The sequence below is a fragment of the Xiphophorus couchianus genome, chromosome 1 (genome assembly GCF_001444195.1).
Source record: "Xiphophorus couchianus chromosome 1, X_couchianus-1.0, whole genome shotgun sequence".
Lineage (NCBI taxonomy): Eukaryota > Metazoa > Chordata > Actinopteri > Cyprinodontiformes > Poeciliidae > Xiphophorus > Xiphophorus couchianus.
In genome coordinates this window covers 19,776,949-19,800,409 of record NC_040228.1, presented here as the reverse complement: position 1 = coordinate 19,800,409, position 23,461 = coordinate 19,776,949, and the positions used below count along the sequence as shown (strand labels likewise).

General features: G+C 36.1%; 1 protein-coding gene across 1 annotated transcript; it reads right to left on the bottom strand.

The window, feature by feature from the left end:
- Positions 1 to 664: 664 nt before the first annotated feature.
- Positions 665 to 2,173, bottom strand: rho (rhodopsin). The gene has a single exon (XM_028030735.1). It carries the CDS (start codon positions 2,072 to 2,074, stop codon positions 1,010 to 1,012), a length of 1,065 nt encoding a protein of 354 aa, XP_027886536.1. The 5' UTR covers positions 2,075 to 2,173; the 3' UTR covers positions 665 to 1,009.
- Between the last annotated feature and the right edge of the window lie 21,288 nt (positions 2,174 to 23,461).

The following is a 23,461-nucleotide window of genomic DNA, read 5'->3' as shown; positions in this document are numbered from 1 at the left end:
CAGGGAATAAAAAGAATATTAATCTATAAATAAATCATTTATGCATGTGTAATCCCAGAGCAATGACCTCATGTTTTAATAATGATTTCAGTTTTATTCTCGTCTAAAACTCTGTTAATTAAGATCCATTCTTTACTCTTTAGTTTTCTGGTAAATTATTTTAGTTATAACATCAGTATATTCTTCTGCGCACCAATTATACTTCTCCATATTCATAACCTTTGTTTGAAGGTCTCTTTTGGTAATATAAGTATTAATCCTTAATCTTTATTAACCTTTTATTTCTAAGGCAGTGTTTGTAATCAGATAAACCATGTTGTGTCATGTCCATTTATATTTATATGTATCCTTGTTAAGATTAATATCTTAATCCCTTTATAATGCTAAGATCTGAATCCGAGGTGACCTGAGACTGAAATTAGATTATATTAGCTTTGCAGGTACCACATAAAGAATAGTTTAAATGTTATATAAAAATTGTATATGATATATTTCTGAGGTAGACATCACCAAAGCAGGCTAAAAACAGAAGAAGTAGAAATTGACTCCAGACATAAATGCATTTTGAATAGGTCATTGACATTTATTTATTTATCTGAATAAATATACTACAGTCATATGAACTTTTCCACCCAAGTTAAAATTAAAACATAAACAGGATGAGTCATTTGCAAAGTGCGATTTATTTTACGTTGCCTTGATTACATGCCTCTACATTCAAAAATAAGCCAGTATCATATAGGATCCAACTGATAGAGAATAAGATTTTCCCCTTTATTCTGAGGAAATAAATACTCATAGACTGATAAGTCGGATATTCTGTACACACAGGAACAACTCTGTAATAGGCTGACCTTCCCTGCAACTGTCTTTAGGTTGAACCAAGTCGTTTGTACAAATAAAAAAGAGGAAGTTATTTCTGTAGACGTTAGCCTTCAGTCGTTTCCCTGGGGGAGTGGAAGTCTTCTTCTTGGATAGTGGATTATGAAGCCTGTGCCTGTTGCTCCATTTATGCAGGAGACACGGAGCTGGAGGACACAGAGGAGGCCTCGGTTTTGGAGGCAGTGGTGGATGCTCCCTCCTCCTCTTCGAAGGGATTCTTTCCGCAGCACAATGTGGTGATCATGCAGTGGCGGAACTGCTTGTTCATGCAGATGTAGATCATTGGGTTGTAGACGGAGGATGACTTGGCAAAGAAAGCTGGGATGGTCATTAAGAGAGGTCCAAACTCAGAACCTTGATGTGTGAAGATGTACCAGGCCACACTGGCGTAAGGAACCCAGCAAATCAGAAAGCCGATGACCATGATAACGACCATGCGGGTGACTTCCCTCTCAGCTCTCTGGGTGGTCTCAGACTCCTGCTGGGCGGCAGCAGCCTCCTTGACGGCACAGAGCAGACGGCCATAGCAGAAGAACACAACGGCAAGAGGAATGCAGAAGTGGCAGATGAACATGTAGATAACAAAAGACTCATTGTTGAAACCCTCAGCACGGGTATAGTAGTCGACTCCGCATGAGCACTGCATGCCCTCTGGGATGTAACGAGACCAGCCGACAAGAGGGGGGGCAGCACAGCCATTGGCCATGATCCAGGTGAAGACCAGACCCATAATAGCATGATTCTCACCGAAGCGGAAGTTGCTGATGGGCTTGCAGACAACTAGCCACCTTTCAACAGCCAGAACAACCAGTGACCAGAGACCGATTTCACCACCCAGGGTAGCAAAGTATCCTTCCAGATTGCAGCCAAGGCGCCCGAGGACAAAGTAGCCATGCATAGAGGTGTACATCGTTGTGGTGAATCCTCCAAACACCATGAAAAGGTCAGCCACAGCAAGGTTGAGCAGGATGTAGTTTAGAGGGGTTCGCAGCTTCTTGTGTTCCATGGTGACATAGAGGGTGAGAAAGTTGACGGGGAAGCCGACGAGAATGAGGAAAAACATGTAGGCACCCAGACAAGCGTAGGCTGCTGGGCTGACAAGGTAGTACTGAGGATATTCATAAGGACTCCGGACAATACCAGTGGTATTAACCATAGGGACATAAAAATAGGGTCCCTCTGTGCCGTTCATGGTTGCGGTTTGTGGTTGCTCTCAGCCCCGCGGTGGTGTTTCTTCTGGCTGTTTGAGATTACGATGGAGATGGACCTTGCTACAAATGGATCTGGTGGCCTCAGCTGGGCTTTTAAAAGGCACATCGTGGATTATCAGTTTCCAAATCTGTCAGCACAAATTGATTTAGGCCACAGTTAATATCTAATCCAGCCGTCACTGCAAACATAACTGACCACTCATCAAGATATTAAGATTACACCTGCTCATGCCTGTCTTGGAGCTGTTCAATAGATATCTACTACAAACCTTGATTGCAACCAGTTATATTGTCCTCAGAAATAAATGGTAAACAACCAGTTTGAGTTGACATGATGATTTAAATTGTCACTTTGGATATCCTGTCCCTGGAAAGTAAATTATACATCCTAAGCACCAACTGGAAGATTTCCTAAAAATCTTTAATGTGTTTGGTAAAATAATTTGCTGATTTGTTGATTTGTAAAGAAAAAAAATGAACAAACAAAAAAAAAAAACACAGTTTAAACATACAAATATTTGCAAATGGTTGTTTTCATGCTGCACTTGCTTCAAAGAAATGACCCAGAAGTGAGTCTTGATTTGAGTGGGGAATTGTGGCATATGTGAGAATTTTGACCATATCATCCTTTTTAGCTCTATTTTCTAACTACTAGCTGGATAAATTTGAATACTTAATGTATTAAGGTGATATGTATCTGTGTAATGAGGGAGTGTCTGGGCTAAGAAGGTCAACACCCAATATAATATATATACTTGAAATTGCTAAGATATTTGGGTGTGATTTTGTAACAAATAGTCCATGGGATTGTAACATGTTGACAAAAAAGATGCACATTTCCTGCCAAGGATTTGAAATCAAGTGTGAAGCTACCTGGAATCATTATCTTCCAGTTCTGTTATATTTCAGAATGGCAACCTACTTGGAGTACTCAGAAGTACAAGGTGTTCAGAGTTCAAAGACGTGACCAAGGTAAGCAAGACCACTTTTGAACAAGACACATCAGTTGAAGTGTTTAGACTGGGCCAAGAAATATCTGAAGACAGATTCTTCAAAGGTTTTATGGATGAAAACAGAGTGACTTAACGATTGTGTGGCTGGATCTGTAACAGGCACAGAGCTCCACTTTGAGTCAGACACCAGCAAGGTGGAGGTGGGGTCCTGGTATGGGCTGGTGTTACTAAATATGAGGTGCTTGGACCTTTTCAGGTTGAATATGGGCTCAAAATCAACTCTTCAAGATGCAGGAACAAGTCTGCATCTTTCTAAAAAAGACTTGTTCCATACATGCACTTGTTCCATACATGCATTGAAGTACTCAAGTGCATGACTAGCCAATAAAGGAGTTAAAAATGAAAAACATGGCAATGGGTAGTTTTCAAATGGGAGACTTTTAGTGAACAAACAGTCCTCCTCTCTAAACAGTGTCTGGGAGGCTGTGATTGCTGCTGCACAAAAAGTTGATCATCAACTGATCAATAAACTCATAGAGTCCATGAATGGAAGAAAAGAACCATGGCTACATTAGTCACTGATTTTTTAAGTCTGTCATGTTTATAGGAAAGTTTTAAGTTGTGTGTTCATAATTCTCCCTTAAACATATACAAATAATAAAAGTAAGATGGGAAAATGTGTATTTTTTTATTTAGTTGTGTAATAATTCTGAAGTATAACTGTTGCCCAATAATTATGTACTTATATACTCCTAAGGAAGTCAGAGCCCCACTTTCACTTTCTTAAACAATCATGTTTGAGATTTTTTAACATTTTGGATAAACTGAGGGCATTGTAGTTGGTGATTAACAAAAATATGGAGGTTGCTGTGCCTGTCTTCAGCATCAGGGAACAACCTTAATCAATAGAGACTATAAAAAACACTCTGTGAGATACACACTCATACCTAAGAACATTTTAGAACCCATGCATGTACAGGGACAACATGCAAAAATAACCCAAGGTGGGATTTGAACCCAGGACCTTCTTGCTGCAAGCAGGCAGTGCTACTAACTGCACCAGTGTCCAACCCAATGTTGTCCTATATCATATTATTATACCATAATAATAACATAACAATATAACATCATATTATGGGAGATATTTCAGCTTCTTCTGTTGTGACCATCTAAAAACATTAAGCATCATCTTTAGACAATAGTTATATTTTGTTTTCTGTACCATTTAAAAATATATTCATGTTGTTATTGAACTCAGCTAAACTAAACTGACTTTTATCAGAGGTTTCCTGTATTGCACTGAATGTAGAGCATAGGCCAGAGTGTTGCTGAGTGCTGGAGCATCTTAGCTGTTGGTAAAGAGCTCAGCACTTTCCTAATGGGTGTTGTATTAAAGGGATTTGGAGCTTATGACTGTATTCCTTTCACAAGCCTGTAATGGATTTAATGGTGCAAAGGGTCACTCTCGCTTTGTAGGATGCAAGCTTCTCAAGACGTTATACCTTATTTGCTTTGTTCTTCTTTATGTGTTAGTTTTTCAGAAACAAAATAAAATATTTGTTCAATGTCTCTAAAAAGATCTTTTGACTGTAAAATGTAATTCTTGGATTACACACTGGGTTAACCATTTTTTTTATTTTGAAAGTGATTGTTTATGATAATTAATTGTCAAGAAACGTTAATATCTCTTGTTCATTGGTAATGTGAAGAAAATGTACTGAGGACTGTCCTAGGACGTTGAATACCAACAACAGGTAATATATTAAAACAGTGTAATGAGCATTTGATACTTGATATCAATGACAGCTGTAACTGTCATTGTAGAAAAAACTCTAATGTTTTATACTCAGATGCAATGATTGCTATATTAAATATGCGACATTGAACAGTCTCTGTCCCTAAAGGTATTCCAATTGCTTTTGCAAATGTGAAGAATGGCAGAAAACCACCTGTTATCATGTTTTTCTTCTTGGGTTGTTTAATGTTTCCTTTCTTTAAGGGAAAGTTAATAGGTTATAAAAACTGCTTGTGAACTTATTTTTATAAAAGGATAAACCATAAATAAAGCATTTACCTTTTTTAATTTGCTGTTTTACCCTCAAGGTTGAACATTGTTTAATGTCTCTGCTGGTCTTTAAAAATAAAACACCAAAAGAACAAGAGCACCAAAACAAGAGACCAAATGAAAAATGTCTTCTGTGGTGAATATTAAGTGAAACTTATTTTTTATTGTCAAGTTCTACAAAAACATTATTTGCTTGACTACAGCAAGTCAAATTTAACTCATGTCTTCATATAACTCAATTCAAATTAATTCACGATGCACTTCTAAAACAATTCACTTTGACCAAAGTACTCTGTAAGAAATTTGGAGAATAAAACTGCTGTTGAATATTATGCACAGTCAAAGCAACACGGACATATGACATAAGGTAAATATTAGTCAATCTGATTTCTCTTTCACAAATACAAATATTTCACTAAGCATGTTACGAACAAGGGCTTTGGATTGTGTTCACACACTAAAGTCACACACAAACAACTTGTTTTCACAATTAAAATCCTGTTTTTTTGTTTAACATTACTGCCAAAATGTAAATTCAAAATATGTAACAATGTGAGCAAACATCTCCACTTTCATCATGTCTTTGGTCTGGAAGCCTTTACATTGTTGGTCCAGATGCATGTCGGACAACTTAAGTATCAGTGTTCAATCTATTTAAACTGTGAAAGCGGCTGGAAGATTCTCAGGTGTAACGTTTCTCAGAACTGAAGAAAAGTTACCTTGGGAATAGTCAGATCCCAAGGTAAACTTGCCAACTTGAATATTTTCCTCTTGAGAATCTTTTGTTCCACTTCGGAATAACAAACTATTAATCATTTTTAATGACTAAATGCCACATAATGCTGTTTTTATCAAAATGAAAATAAGGTTGGAGTTGAGGATTACTGATATCTTAATATGAACTTAAACAACCCTTTTATAGTGTGATAGAAATTAGTTAGGAAAATAAAACAAATGTTAATATGTTAATATTAATGTTAATGGGAGCTGCAGTTGGCATTTGTCATTGTTTTAGAGCCACAAAGCCTTGAAGATTAACGTAGACGTTATGCAGAGAAGGAGGTGCTCTGCTGCCCCCCTCTGGAAGTTAAAGTAATTGCAAGGATTTAGAATTCATTACCAGGCATTATCTCTGTCAACATATGTCGACGGACATATTAGTCTAAATCTAATTGTGCTAGTATGATGACAGGAAACAAGTATTTTCAATTTGTGGAGGAATTTTGACACATTTTCTGTTTTTGCAAAATAGTTTTCATTTAGCAACAGTAGAGAAGTTTGCAGCTTGAACAGCTTGGTTAAGGTCATGCACTGCCTCTCAATTAGATGTTTATCTGGACTTTGACAAGAACAAAACTTAATTTACTTTTTTCTTGTGTCTCACACCTTCCAAAATTCATCTTTAGCCAGTCCACAGAATATTTTCAAGGCTTTCAGGGATCATTGAGATGCTTTCTGGCAAATGTTAAGACTGGCTTTTGTGGGCTATTTAGTTTTCACCTCGGAACTCTGTAATGGATGCCATAGTTTATCTTTTATGACCTCCTGGATGAAGCGTCATGAGGCTTTTAGAGTAGTTTTGATGGAACATCTATTTCATTCACCATTTTTCTGCTTTCTCCATTTGTTAATAATATGGAATACCCAAGGGTATCCTAAAGTCCTGAAGCTTTGGAGATCATATTAGATATAAAAAATGTTTTATTATGTTCTTGAATATCTTTTGATCAGGGTAAGGTTTGTTGCTTTGTGGAATATTTTAGCCCACCTTATGTTGTGATACAGGTTCGGTTGTCTGAAGTGATTTCTAGTTTTGGCAGGTCAAGAAATAATCAGGCCTGTTGTAATTAAGGAAATGTACCTTAGTTTTTTAAGTATATTGTTATTTACAGTTAGTTCGAGATAACAAGCAAATACAAACTTTTTTCCCCATAAAAAGCTAGTATAATTCAATATTTATTCTGGATACTTTTGTTAGGTTTTGAATTTCTTTTAATAATTTGAAACATTTGAAGTGTGATATATGACCAGAAAAGAATCTGTAAGGGGAATTATTATATATTTTTTTAACATCACGTCATATTAAAAACCTGTTCTGTCCCGTTTTAATTATGGTCTTTCTTTTTTTTTTGAGCATTGATTAATCTCCCGCGGACTAATCTGTTCTTTGACATTGTGAAGTTTTCAATTAATAGAATTTTAATTGATGATTATGATCCCTCTAAAAATCCTTTAACATGCAATTTTATTACCTGTAAATTGAGAGAAGACTGCAAAAGTTGAGTCTGATCAATTGAAAACATTACAAGATCTAGAAGAAAGATGTGTAAATACTGACAACAATGTAGCTGGCAGAAATCATAAGGTTCTCAGATATGTCAGTGTCACATTCTTTTCATATTTGGGAGAAAATTCAGGGTTGCCCTTCACTCAGACCTACAATTTATCTTACCCATATTTTGCTAGAGAAACTTTGACAAACGTTGGTGCAGGCTGGCTGGCTGTTAAAGATGACTGTGGTTTTTAGAGGACAAACGAGTGGGCAGAGTGTGAAGCTCTCTCACTCTGCCCACAGGAACTCTCTTGCTGAGTGACCGGTAGAGAGGAGGGAACACTGTGACCAGGACATGGCACATTCTGCACCTCCAGCCCCCACATACAGTTCACACCGCGGAGTTAGACATCATCAGGCCCGTAAGAGCAAAAGTAACATCAGACGATGTCCAGCATCTTGAGATCAGTTTTATGTCTGAAGGAAAATATGATTTCATCAGCACTGGTCATGATTTAAATAATTTATTCTAACTTTGTTTAAATACTCTTTTAAGCAAAGACAAAAAGACAATATTTACACAGCGACCCAAAAATAATCAGATCTACTTTATTAAATATTTATATTAAGTATTTTAATCAGTGACTAAATGATTTGATTCCATTGTTTCCAAACTGTGGTAAAATCACAGTCTCACACCTGTGATTTTACAAATGTTTTTTAATTTCAAACATTTAGTTAATTGGTTTCATGAAATATAACTTATCAGAGGTGTCAATGGACAGATTTTACTGCTGCTTAGTTTGAAGCGCAAGGCAGCCATGTTGAGATCGGGGCCTTCATTTAGACGCAGGGGTCTCAAACTCCAGTCCTCGAGGGCCGCAGTCCTGCAACTTTTAGATGTGCCTCTGCTGCACCACACCTGAACAGAATAATTAGGTCATTAAGGCTCTGGAAAACTGATCTACACAAGGAGGAGGTAATTAAGTCATTTCATTCCAGTGTTTTGTACCTGTGGCACATCTAAAAACTGCAGGACTGCGGCCCTCGAGGCCTGGAGTTTGAGACCCCTGATTTGTGGGGGATGAAAAAAATACTGATGAAAGCTGCTATATGCAGTAAATTTTTAAATAAACAAATCGTCCACAAGATTTTTCACTTGCTCCTGAGGAAGTATTGATCAAATTTTCAGATCAGATTTTCTTTCGGCCTGTAGAGAAATGAAATGAGCTGAACTTCTATTTAGCTTAGGAGTAGTTTCTCAGAATCAGGAAGGAGTTTTGGAAAACTTGAAGGACAGCACAGAGCTTAGGCTAAATTAAATTGATTAGAAGTACCTTAAAAGTTCTAGTGAATAAACAACATTTTTATACACTTATCAATGGCATAGGAGCGCTGTCTTTTACAAGACAAAAGGATCTGTATTGTCATACTAAAAAGAGAGCTAGATAATAAGGTATGCATTTCCATTCAAGGATCTTGAAAAGGTTCAACACTTTCTGAAAATTGTGCAAAAAATCCAAAAGCCTAATTTGACATGGTGTGTATTTGGGTGGAGGACATCACACTGGGCTGCAAAAGTGAACGTAATAAGCTGACTTTATTAAACACAATGTGTGTAATGGTGACCAGAAAAAATCCTCTAACCTGCTGGTTAATTCAGTTTTCCATCATTCTGCCCATGGTTCTTTGGATCTGCCTCTGTTTTTCTGGACTTGCTTAGAATTTTAGACCTTGAATTTAGGGTTTTGTTTTAGTTATTTTGTTGTTTTTTTTTTCCATATTTTTGCATCCTCCTCTGCATTTGGTGTTCACAAACACACCAGAGTGACAGTGCTACTTCAAAAGAGGCATGCATATCTGATCCTGTGTATCGAAAAAAGATGGATTTTATTTTTAGTATTAAAATAACACAGAAAAACTAATAAAAAATATCTTAGAATTTTGTTTTATATGTCACAAACTACAGTTATAAAACACTTTGAAGTGCGTATTAACATATTTTCCAGAAAAAAGACTACTTCAAAGCTATGGCTGGTTATAAAAAACCAATAGGGAAAAATAGTAGATGAGGCACAAAATCGGTGAACCAAACTGAGTTTAAGAGGGTTCCTCTTCACTAATGATAAGATAAGATAAGGTAAATCTTTATTGTCATTGTCACAAGAACAACGAAATTCAAAGGGTGCCATCAGTCGGTGCACATGCCCAAAAACAAAAAATAACTGTCTCACAATTCACACACAACGCAAGAATCAACAAACAACTGGCAAAAAAAGAAAAATAAGAACAGCCACATTCTGTATAAACTGATGATCTATTGTTTTTCAGAATATATTTCTAAGTCTAACCAACTCTGTTTGGAAAATTGTTGCGCCTGTCCCTGTTCTGCTTCAGATCTGAAAAATAAAGTCTTGAAAATCAACATATCCATTGTTGCACAACCTTCTGAATACATACCAGCAGTGGACGCTGTTTGCCTTCAGCACTCCCCATTACAACTCTCTGTTCACATTCTGCTTCATTATCGATTCCACAGGAATCAACTGAGGCAATGTTTGCATCTTGTTGCTGAATTAGTACTAGCCCATCTAGGCTACGTGTGGCTGTCCAGCTGGCTCTTTTTTAATGCATTATTCACATGGTCAAGGATGCCGAGCCTCTGCTGAGCATGGATGTGCTGTATCTGATGCATGTCTATGTTTCTAAATCAGTATCCTTCACACCACTGCTATTACTGTATGGTGACACCGTGTATTAAATGAATCCCTTGGGCACTCCCCCTCATCAAAAAAGGCTGATCTTTCTCCAGAAAAGACATGTTGGACCTTTTAGTCTTCTTAAGTACAAATGAGATGAGGTCAGAGGTGTTGTTAATGTTTCCTTTAGTGCAGGAAATCACATCATTCTGCATCAGCAGCATCTGATCTCACATGAAACCTCCATGGTCAAACTATTCTTGGCACTTGGACCTATTTTTACATCCTAGCTGAACCCTTTGTGTGTAATCACATGTATAACAGCTGCATAAACCACATTCACTGGGTTGCTCCCGCTCCTTTCTGTTGCCATGTTCCTTGATTAGCCTTGATTTACCCTGCCTTGACTTTTTTCCTCCTTTGTTTCTTCGTGGTTACCCACAAAGCTGAAACACACACACACACAGATACACAGTGGCGTTTCTGTGGCTACTTCATACCACCTATTGTTCATGTTTGACAACTGGAAAGAAATTAGCACTCTTTGGCATGATTCATCATCTTTCAATCGACTGGTTGCTAAGGCGATGAATCCGGGGTGCATGTGCGGAGCACTGAAATCCTGCAGAGTGTGAAGAGTAATGGCTTCGGTTTGACATGCACACACACACGTACACCGATTTTTACACATGTGGAGAGAATGTAACTACACTGCCAGGCTGATCCTGGCAGGTAGTGTTGGAGGGTTTTTCAAGAAAGCCATCCCAGATTCTGGTGGATGAACCTCAAACTGAGCACACAAATGTCCCCCTCATCAGCATACACTTTCAGATACACACACGCAGATCCACACACAAGACACCTCCCACGTTCTCATCTGCACACGTTCACACAACAACCACTTCAAAGCCACACATATTCATTGGGCCTGTCTAAACTCCTTTTATGATTTCTCATCTTTCATAGGCTAAACTATGGATTTTGAGGCAAACTGAGACTTGTTAGATAGTCATTTTGTTTAGACTTTACTCTAATTTTGCCCTGACTCCATGATCTTAAGCGGCCATAGACATTTTCTCTCTTTTTTTTGTTTTTGTTTTTATTTTGCCATTCAATCTCAGCCAAGTGACATTTCTTAACAAATGTGTCTCCAAAGCAAACAGGGATCTGTACTGTAGATGTCATGGAAATGGTGGTCAAAACCCAAACTAAGATTCATATATTAATTTATCCAAAGTGAGGAGCCAGTATGTAATTCAAAAGAATGATTCGCTTGAGTAAAATACTATAGTTTTACTGTATCATGCTGCTAAGACAATTTTTTAAAAACAAAAGTCAAACAGCATTTCTTTCTGATATAAAATAATAAAAATACAGCTATAACAACCTTTATATGAAACATTTATTTAATTTCATTCTGGTTATAAAGCACATACAACAGTCACATAGAACATACAGCCTCTAAGTTTTATTGTAGTTATTCAAGTGCTTATTTTCAAAATCTTGAACCAATTATTTTTTTTTAAATAGTTTATTACGTAGTTGGACTATCCGCTCAGGTGCTTTTCCGATAACCATTAATCTCATCAATTTTTTCTGACCTCCGTGACGAAATGTTTCTTAGTCGTGATGGAAATGATGCTATAACAGAACCTACGCAAATAACTGGGCCACTTGAAGTTTGGCAGGAAAAACTGATAAAACAAATCCAATGCCAGCCTCAAACAACGACACATAACAACAGAAGGAGCAGAACTGACGACAATAACAAGGATGTGACAAAGAAAAACTGGAAACTTCCAACTAAATTAACACCAGGTCTAAGCAGAAGAAAGAAAGTAAAACGAACCAAAGCAAGTCTGAACATAACCGAACACAGGATCATAAGCTGACACTCATGAACACAACAACCTTAAACATGCAGCAAAATATTACTTATGCAGCTCTGTTCAGCAGCTTGCCACCATTCTGTCCAATTTTACACCAAAAATTGTTTTTTCATGAGCTGGCATACTTGTACATTTTGAAGCCATTAATTATCAAGTCGATATAATTCAACATGATTAGCAGAGAGGAAGAGAAAATACAAACATTTAACGAGAAAGCACATCAGAGGAGTTGACTCTCTACATTTGTCAAGTGTTGTTTCTAGTTTCAAGAAGTGAAGAGGGGGTAGAGTTTCAAACACGTCCCTCCTAATGAGAAGGCGGGGCCAGGACAGAGCAGAAGATGATGGATTAGGCTCCTGAGGGATGAAACTAGGAATAGACAAGGAGGGCTTTGCACCCCATCTGCTTGGGAGCCTTGAATATTATAGAAAACTCTTCACATGACCTTGATTTATAGATCAAATCTCTTCCAACATTTTTATGTAGATCTGTGGAAATTAGGTGTCAGTTCTCTGTGCCAATTAATTAAATTTAACTCTAACAGTTTATTTTTCTCTCTGTCTGTCTGTCTATGATCTTTGGACATCCAAAATATTTTATAACGGCTAATTACCTAAAACAGCTGCTCTCATTTACATACTAGACTCTAAGCTCAGAAGTTATCATGGAAAACATGGCAGAAGCATTCACTGATTACACATTTTTTAACTAATTTTATAGCCAAAAGTTTCAATAACTAAATCCAGTTGGGCTTCAGGGTTGAAACCCTATTCTTCCTCCACTTGCAAAAAGCAAAGATGAGACCCTGATCTTCACTTCTGATCATTAGCATTAATTTTCTTATCTTTATTCTGATTTAGTTAAAAGGTATAAAATCTGAAGAACTCACTTTGCTGGTCATAAGAACTCCTGCGTCTAGCTCTGTTTTTCTACCACACTTACCACACTTTCACCTCTCTGACCTCTTTTCCTCCATTTCAGTTTCTGATAACTCACTCATCTAATAATATTTCTCAGTTTGTACATTGTGTACTTGCCATGTGTCAATAGCATGAGACTGCTGTTATGTTACCTTTGCTTCTCTCTGACACCAGGTCCAAACATAAAGACACTCATGGCTATAAATGGTCCAGTGTTGACGCAAGACTTTCTAAATTATTCATTTCTACAGTGTGTTGACAGAGGACAGAGTAGGAAAGCACAAATATCCTGTGAACCTATCTATGTGTTAAGGTTAAAATTTATCAATAAAAACAGAGGTCATAAACCTGCATTAGTGAAGCAGAAGATTTTTAGTGAAACAAACTAGTGACATACAGAAGCACATCGCCACAAAGCCGATGATGCTTTTTGGGATATCATGCAGCTTTCATTTCCAGGTTCTCTTTACATGGGTTTGAAAGCCAAGGCTGCTTTGCAGAGTGCCTCCTCTGTGAGGGTGACAACTGATTAAAGTTAAATCTAATAAATGTTTACTGCTGTTGTTCATGTTTGACTAGTTCATAAATTGCCTTATTTTATTCATTGATTGTCCTATTTTAATGTGGCTGTAATGTGAATATTTTTAACTTTTTTTTTTTTTGTATTTTCACAAATAAATTGAAGATGTCATGAACTTAATCTTTGACATGACCTAGTTCAGTTTTGATCTATTAAGTTGTTTAAAATTTTATCTAGATCTCAATGTGGTCCTACTGCTGTCTGCAGAAAAACACAGCTTGGTGTGAAACAACCAATCAGAGCCAGGAGGAAGGGGTTAGCGCTGTCAAATTTTTTGTGGTTTAGGAAATTTATTGATAATAAATTGGTCAATTTATTTGTCTATGTGACTGGAACATTGCTTTTGAAAAGTAGAAGAGAGCCAAGTAATTCTGTTCTACGTGAGAGGGTGAATGTGCATGGGCACGTTATTTATTGCAGCCGACGACAAAACATTTGTCTTTTCCAGCAGCCATTGCATAGCACATCGTTAAAACCAATTGACCAAACATGCTTGTCTTTGAATAATTAAGTCATTTGTTGATTTGTAATCCGATTTTTCCCTTGTTTTTGGGTTTTGATTAGTGAGTTTTGAAGTTATTTTTCAGTATACCATTTTGTTTTGTCATAGTTTGTGTGTTAAAATGAGTTGAAGTCCATTTTATCATTAAATTTTTATGCATCCCTTTTGTCTTTTCCATCAGTAGTTGGCTGCATGTCAATAGTTAGAGAGAAAATGGGTTATTTTTACAGTAAATGAGCTGCAAAGTTGGGCTATTTTGTTCATAATTAAGTTTTTGTTCATAAAAACTTAATTAGAAATAAGTGTGTCAGTGATTTTGGCTTGTCATATCAAAAGTTTCTTCTGTCTATGATTCTTAGTTCATTCCTCATGGGAGACTGACAAGTTTGACTTGTGACTCCAAAGATACTGGATTGTGCCTGGATTCAACAAAAGAAACTTGAACTGTAATAATAATTTCATTAATAATAAATTGTTAATTATAATGATTAATAAATACATAACTTCAAATTGGGATTCCCAACATAGTGGTCAACCACACTATTAATCATTAAATGTACTTAAATGTTTTTTTTTTTTCTTTTTCTCACTTCTTTCACAACCAGCTGACACAACATCTCCACAAAGTTCTTTTGATCATTTAGGAGAAGGAGCTAGTCACTGTCTGCTGTGGGTGTGTGTGGGGGTGGGGGTGTGTTTGTGTGTGTGTCACAGATTTTTGGGCAAGTAGTGCGTTAATGTCTGCTGATCTCTTGGTCCTACAATGTGCCATTCTGCCCAGTTAAACACTCCAAAAATCCAGCATCTAAGCTCTTGGCAGCAGCACAGACTCAACTCGTGCCTTATCCTGGCTTTCAATGGGCCTTCAACTACAAACGCTGGGCTCATTCATTATGTTCAATCTGTGATGAGTTTGTGTGTGCAATTGAAATGTGTTCGGCTCAACACTAAAATATAATAATATAAGAAAATAATATAAAACAGCTCGCTATTGCTTTGGTTATGACTTTGTTCACATTAGTAAAAAATCTCAAACACACTGACATGATTATGATATTTTCCTTGTGTTAATATTAAAAAAAAGAAAAGAAGGGGTAGAGAGAAAAATGAAAGCTGGTCTATTTTTGTTTTCTCTTCAACATAAGCTGTTCAGCCTTATCTAAGAGAATTGTATAAGTAATTATACAGTTATTAAAATATAAACTTTAATGGAGTGACAAAGGGATGGCACAATTTTTTTTATTAACTGTAGTGCGGTTAATTTATTATCAGAAGATAGTATTGTACCTCCAGTTAGACTGCAGACTTCTGCATAATTGTTTTATATAAACATGATAGTGGTTTAAACATTTAAAATAAATCTTACAAGAATTTATGCAACATTTTTAGATTTTAAATATTGTAAAACTCTCTTAGGTTTGAACTTGGTTCCACCCTGACCGGCCAACTTGGATCTCTAAATGCCTGAACTGGAAGTCTGAGTTAGATTTATTTTATACAATACATTATAATAATGGACCCTTTAATAAATAAAATGAGAAAGGGAGTTTTAAACTCAAACAGCAACTTGATACAACATCTGCGCTTCAATTTTTGGCAAAGTCTTCAGCTTTAGATCGTCTCATCTCGTCATGAGTACTGACATTTAGAAACATTTAAACAGTATTTGTCAAAAACAAAAATATAAAAATATGAAGTGTTCTTGTAAGATAAAAGAAATGATATACTCTCTGACAGATTGTATGATGCTATATGTAATTTCAGGCTCTTTTTCAAGTCATTCTCAAAATGGGACGTGTTTGGTTTGACAGATATGAGCTATGTTCTGTTCTTTGTGGGGAAAGGAGGTGGTAACAAGATGGGGACCATGAAACAACCCAACTGAAAAGAAAATGGGCTTGTATATTCCATATAAAATGACCCCTGAATCATGGCTCTAACAAGGTTAGGGTAACCTGATCTGTCTGCTTGTAAAGTAACTTGGCGCTTTAATCTGTGACAGCCATAGACATGTGATAAATAGCATACAGGTATTACAGTTTTCTTCCTCCTACTGTAAAGAAGAGTGTGAATCACTACAACAGAGCCACAGAATTTGGTTTGTTATATGGGAACAAATAAGAAACTTATTAAGTGGACAAATCGGGGACTAAAAAGAATTTACAATTACCTATTAACTGAATTAATTTATTCAATTAATCCTTGAATAAATTCTAATTCTAATGAAAAGTAGCTCATGAATATTTATGGTACATTAAATGTAAAAAGAAAGAAAGAAATGAATTGGGGAACAAACCGATAATCCACTTAACCTTATCACTCTCTTGAGTAAATGTTTTGAAAGTGATAATGATAAAGTAATGTTAAATCTAATGAAATCTAAAACATGTGAGGCAGAGTTCAGTGCCTTTTCTTATGACTGATTATTAGTATTTTTAAATCGTACATAACAGAGGTGTTTTTAATTATATTGATATCTGAACATACAATACTCTATAAGAAACACAATATTCTATTTTAATTAATGATAAAATGATTATTTATTAATTACATAGGTCCTAAATTTTCTTCTATAGAAAAAAGTTACTTTGTAGTAAAATTTAATAAGTAGTATATAATTTGTAATATCATAGCTTAACTGGCCATTTACAAAATATTAATTTCATATAAATTAAAAATGTTCCAGTCCTTTAATGATTAAGGACAGGTAAATTAGTTAAGGTTTCTTCATTTGTTCCTTATAAAATATCCTTAAAACTATGCCAATTTATCAATTACATGAGCATAGAAAAGTCTGTAAACATAACTACAGACAGGTTCAGTTCCACAATGCACAAATGTTTATAGATATTTTGTTGGCCTTTCTACTTAGATTCATGCCTCGAGTGGATTGGAGGGTTTTGAGTTGCAGTCTAGGAGCTCATTCTGTATGTGCGAACCAATCAGAGAAGATTTATTGCCCTCGCTAACAACCAAATTGCTGTATTTTAAAATAAGCAATCTAATTCTTAGATGTGGCTCCTTCTATTACAGCACTCTGCTGCAGCAAGATGTTATTCAGCACTGTACAGAAATATAAATTATGTTTATAGAGCTGTACAGCTTATAGAATAATTCAAACATTTACAGCTTAAGTACAGAATATTTCTTTTGCCTGTGTCTTTGTTAGATATATAATAATCCAGCACTTGTGGCAATTTATGGCATAAAAAACCTTTGAAAATGTTCACTTTTTTAAAATACAAGTATATTTTAGCGTAAAGTCAGATGTGGTTCTCATCTGTGAAATCCATGCTGTTTTCAATTGTCTTAAGCCATTGTTTTTAATCATAGTAAAGTAAAATAAAGATGCAGAGGGTCTCCTGAGTGCTCACACAAATGTTTTTCTAAAGGTGTCTATGGACACACAACATATGACGTGTGGCTGTTCGATGTTGAGAATTCAGCTATTGTGTTTTTCTGTTTCTTTTTTTTAAAATCAGTAGTTATGGGAAATATCATTCATCTGCCGTTATAGTTAGACTGAAACGTCTAAATTACAGAATGAAATAGCGGTAGATTAGACAACCAGAGCTTTTGAGAGAAACAAAGACCATGGAGGTTTATACACCACTATTTGTTTCAAGTGTAGCTTCCCAGAATTACAGTATATATCTCTACCTGATGTTTTTTCTGCTGAAGACAGCTATAACTCTTAAAATTTCAAGCTGTGGAAAACAACCTGTTTAATATCCTGAATATGCTTTATTACACACTTTTTATTTCAAGTTAGCGAATCGCTATTTTTCAGAGTGTGCTCATATATAGACTGGTGTGACATATATAGACTAGATAGCTAAATATCCTGGAGTAGCACAAAGCATGTATCAGTAGTCAGGAGCTTTCAAGGGAATGTGAACATGGGAATGAATGAAAACAATGGACAGACATCAATAAGTAAGAAGAAGCTACTAGTATCCTCTACATTTCCAGAACCAGAACCAAACATGGAGAAGAAGCATTCAGCTTCTGTGCACCACAAATATGGAACAAACTTCCAGAAAATTGTAAAACAGTCGAAACACTGAGTTGATTTAAATCTAAACACTCACCTGTTTAGAGTTGCTAACAAGATTTTGATGTGTAATGATGGCACTTGGAAAGATATAATATTTCAATTGTTGATATTCTCAACATTGTGTTTTTATGATGTAAAGCACTTTGAACATCCTTGTTCCTGAAATGTGCTATACATATAAAAATTTAGTTGGTTGATTGCTTGATGATATTCATAGAGCAAAAAGAAATTTGTGTAATAACTATTTTGATTATTGGAAATGCATTCTTTGTTTTACTGCAAAAAGAAATCTGATTCACCTTAAGTTTTCATTCTGTGTTTCTTTTGGGCCCATAAAAGTAGATTATCTGGCCTTAGTGACTCGTCTCGTCTTTTATTGTTGCTTTGCAGTTGTGCATTTAACCTGCAGGGATTGATGGTTCATGTCCTAATGGTCTTCAGCATCAATAGATATCACAGAGAATTAACCCCGCAAGCTCCTTCACTTATGCTAGGTCTTTGTAAAAGGAAAGCAAAATTCTAACACTGTGCAATGCATGAATCTCGAAGGGGTATCTCTGCAAGCACAGTGACCTGATAACAATTTCTAACAAGTTGCCCGAGCTTTATAAAAAGTACAATCTAAACTATGAGAACAAAGTAAAACATGTTCACTCAATGTAAAATATTTGTGGATGAACATCTGTCCATTGTCTGTACCCACTTGTCCATTCAGGGTTGTGGGAGAGCTGGTACCTACTGTATCTCCATCAGTCATTGGTTGAGAGTCAAGGTACATCCTGGACAGGGCCCCAGTCCATCACATGACATGTGTTTATACCTAAAGGCTATTTATAAAAACGATTTGATCACATTACATTTTTTAAAAAACATTGTGTTTTTGTGAAATCCTGCATTGGAAATGTAAAGACTGCTTTATCTGTCTGTGGTTTGACAGTTGTGCAGTTGTTGGGGAAGAAATGCACCTCTGGCTATTAGCATGAAGAAAACACCAGGCCACACACCTAGAAATTATCATGGGATAGAAAACTGGCTCGGTAATTGGAAAAGGGACACTGGGACTTCACCACTTACACAGGTCCATTTTAGTTTGTAAATTTTCACACTTTCTCACCGCAAAATAGAGCAGGCAGGAACATACTATGTGATGTTGAGGGTCATCTATTAAAAGAAGAGTCAAACAAACGCATGATGAGCACAGTGTGTCTGCTTTAAGCAAAGGAGATGTGTATTTTTCCAGTATTTTTGTATGTGTACTGTGTTTTCGTTTTATTTTTCTGCTATAGCGATGGCAGGCCTTTCACCCTTTGAACATAGTGTGAATTACAGCTGGTCTCAGCTGAATAGAGGAAGGATGTTATTTATTTATTTGCTAGTTTATTTTTGCCCTCATTTTGGTACCCAGGAATGATTATAACAGTTTCAACAAACTGTTCATCTTTTTTTTCCAGTTAGTAATAAAACCAGGTTTTGTCATAGGTAATATAACAAATGAAAATGTTTCTTACATGATTGTCATCTAAGTAAACTTGCCTTAGAAAAAGAAACATTCTTTTTTATAGTGTAGATGAAAAAGATCTACACTATTTAAATTCTAGGGGTTTAGATTACCTCATTTAAAAAGTACAGCAGTAAGCATTTTTTACAGGGTTTGAAAGTATATATATTTTTTCCTTTACAGTGAGGGTTGATGAAATCCATAAGTAGTTACAACATAAAGTGGCTGCTGACTCTAGCAACTATATGAAAGAAAAATAAGTCAGATTTAAATTGTGTTTTTTATTTTCATTTTGGGCAAACCCTGTATCATTTATCTTTACACATTTCTACTTTTACACCGAACAGCTGTTTACATTGTGATTATTCTTAATACCAAACCATGTGTTTGTTGTTCTAGGAGCTTGAGCACAGATGTTGCTCCGTATTTGTTCATGAAACAGTGATGAGCCGCTGGGATAATCAAGGGTCTCCTTTCATTTTCAAACTTAAGGCAGTTTTCTGGTTCTTTCGGGTCTGTTCGTGTCTCTTCATAAGAAAGAAAGTCTTCACTTGTTTAATCACTCATCTTGTTGTCTAACCTATGAACAATGAGGCAAGTTGTGAAAATTATGAGTCACAACTAACCAGTTTTTAAGTGCATTCAGGAGAAGCTAAGCATGTGGATGATGTTACCTGCCGGCAGTCATTTTATTATGTCCAAAAATAGTGTTTAAGCAATCAGTTTTTAATGTCTACAGTGATTTCTATCATCAACAAAAATGCAATACATTATGGCTAGAAAGATGTTGCTACTACCTTACCTGCTAATATGCAACATTAAAACATTTTAAAAGCAAAGGTCAGAAAAGGACAGGATCTGCAGCTGTTCTCCTCTGGCTAGCAGCCACCTCTATTATCTAAGGTATTCTCTTACAGACAAATACAGACAAACTTCATTCTTTCACATTTAAGAACCACATAGTTTAAAAAGCTGCTGTTACAGAGGATCTGTTCACGGATTGCAATGTCACCAATTACTTTTAAAGTGTTGCTCTGGCAGGATTCTTTCCCATTCTGTGCTACGGTATTCCTCTGTACTTCAGATAGTTTTCATCTCCATCACTTAAACAAAAATAAAGTTGCAGTTTACTACTGCAAAGGTATTTCTTATCCAGAAAATGGAAGTTCATTGTCATTTTTTCCTAAACTTTTGTTTTATTTCCAGTACACTTGCATATTTTTAAAAATTTTTGATAATATTTAGTCTGTCATCTGTATTGCTTCTCATTTAGAGAACGTTTTGTTTTCGTACCTTGTTTCCATGCTGACACCGAGTCTAGAGAACCATACTTATCAGACTGAGAAACCTGTGTGCGCAAATCAAACAGGAAGCAGGATAACATGCACTGTAGCAACATTTCACCATCATTCTCATTATATTCTTCCTCTATTGACCTCATGACCTCAATGTTCACCCAGCAACATGGATCATTAAAATGCAAATATTTCACTCCAAATGCAGCTGAAACATACACGGTGTACACACATACATGTTGCTGGGACAGGCACCGGCACCGGCACCTACAAACCCACCCACACTTTAAACGGAAAGCCTTCTGGGGGTCTGTTCCTTTCATCTATGTCATTCCTGTCACCACACACTGATACAAGGGATAAAACCTTGTGTCACACTCCTCCAGAGCCACCCCGTCATTCCTCACAAGCAAAAAGCAGTAATGTAGGACAGAGCTTTTCCCCTTTTAAGATGGTATCAGCCTTGGTGTTCCTCAGGGGAGCAAAAACAGAAAAATATCCTCTTTGGTTGAAAAACTGAGACAAAGAGACAGGAGTCCCACATGAGGACTGAAAACCTCGAAACACACACACACACACACATTTGTATGTTTTTTTTTCTTTTTTTAAAGTCAGGTTCCTGTAGAGTAAAATTTTAAGTAACAAATCTGCTAATAATTTAATAAATCTGCCAAAGTAATTGACACAAGTGTTCTAATTTGGGCTTTCAGTTGCCACTAATTGAGACATCATTGTGAATAAGAGCGTTTTTGAAGAAGAGTGCCTCTAGCTTTAATGTAGAGTGGCGCAAGGATCTGCTTTAAAACACATTTCTGTCTTATGTAATGCTTTTTTTTTTCTGCTTACAAATTAAAAAAAAAATCTGGAACATCTAAGGCTGCCTGACATTTTTCTGAGACATTTACTTGACAAAAGTTTTTGTATGTCATAGATGTGAGAAACAATACTCCATTAATATTAGGCAATCCGGAAGGATGACTAATGTCTTCACATCTCGGCTGATATTTTCAAGTCTCCGATGTAAATGTCAAGCACACTTATTATGTGGTTGTCATGCCATCTTTCTCTATCTGTTGGATAGAGCTGCACTTACAAGGTCCTGTGTTGTGGTGGAATAAGCAGGGCCCTCTTGCAGACTTCAAGGCTAATATCTTGCACTGCATATTTTTTAACCTTAAGCCTTATAAATTCTACATTAGTTCAGTATTGCTCATTCTTTAACTTTCATTGAAATGATCTTCCTAAATATTTTCTAATGTACACTCAAATAATTTATATTTTGCAAATGAGGATTAAACAGCAAATGTTTTTTTTTCGATTTTCAATGCTTTGTAGAGTTTTGTTTAAAGAATTCACTCTGCTGTACAGAAACCAGGCTGACAACATGCGGTATTTTGCTCTTGTACTGCCCATTGCATACAAAGATTTTATGACAGTACTCTGGTTCCCTACCATTCAGATGTAACAGTATGCACCATCTTACTTTTTGTGCATATATCTAGTATTGCAAAGGTGTTTTAGACTATGGAGTTTCAAATAAATAGTATTCCACCATTCCCTTATCATGTGTTTGACATTATTTCCTATTCTGCCGCAAACCTTTTTCAAATAATGAAAAATGTTTAAGCATTATAATGCCAAATCTCTGAGACACTAGACAAAATTCACATACTCTACACTGTATTCTACTGAAATGACTTGATAGGAACAATAGCTAATTTCATGCAACACAATGCAAACATTGTCTCTGCACTGATGAAAATAAATGCATCTAGAAAGGAACTAATCAGAACCACAAAACTTTTGTTCACTTGCAGACTGCAGTGATGCGGTTGTACAACGGATTAAATTTGAATCAAGCAATATGGAATAATTATAAATAAAAACATTTTGTTTTGATTTCTGTGTTCAGTTTTACCTTAAAGCTGACATTACCATTTTCTCCTGGTTTCTGCAAACCATTGCACGGAGCAGACGTGGATCTTTGCAAAGTTAATATAAACATGCAATGACTCTCTAACAACTATGACAAATAGAACATTCTGCCGCCTGCATCAACTGAGGGGGGGGAAATACATTTTCCAACCATGTGTATAGGTTTGCTGAACAACAATTGATGTACATCATGATTTGCATAAGATTGCAAGGCCGTTCTGAGTCTGTGACCAGAGAAATTATTTAAAATGATACAGTGTAGCTTTCTCCTGAGAGACAAACAGCCTCTGTTTTTTCTCCTCTGATGTTTTCCATTTCCTGCTGTTCTGTTCACAGTTATTGATCTTGTTAATATTTGTTCCCACCCTCTCACTTTAGGCTGAAATTGTTTCTCCTGCTGGACAGAAGACATGTGTCCCTGACAATATTCCACCACAGCTTATAGGGTTTACAATTGTTGAAGAGTTATTTTTGGGGATTATGGTTATAAGCTTACAGTTACTGTGTTATTTACTGTAGACTTCACAGGCATACCAAAGTCCCTAAAAATTTGACTCAAAATAAATGTGTCTCAGTCATGATATTCTAACCAGTGATGTTAACAATTATTCTTATTTTTTAACATCATGTGCAGAACATCTACATTTGTGCATTCAAGTGGATGCAACTGGGAAATGTGCCAGTCACCAAGTTGTCTTTCTGC

Bases quoted from the DNA above. Each gene is read 5' to 3' on its own strand.
- rho (XM_028030735.1), bottom strand. From the start codon at position 2,074: ATGAACGGCACAGAGGGACCCTATTTTTATGTCCCTATGGTTAATACC.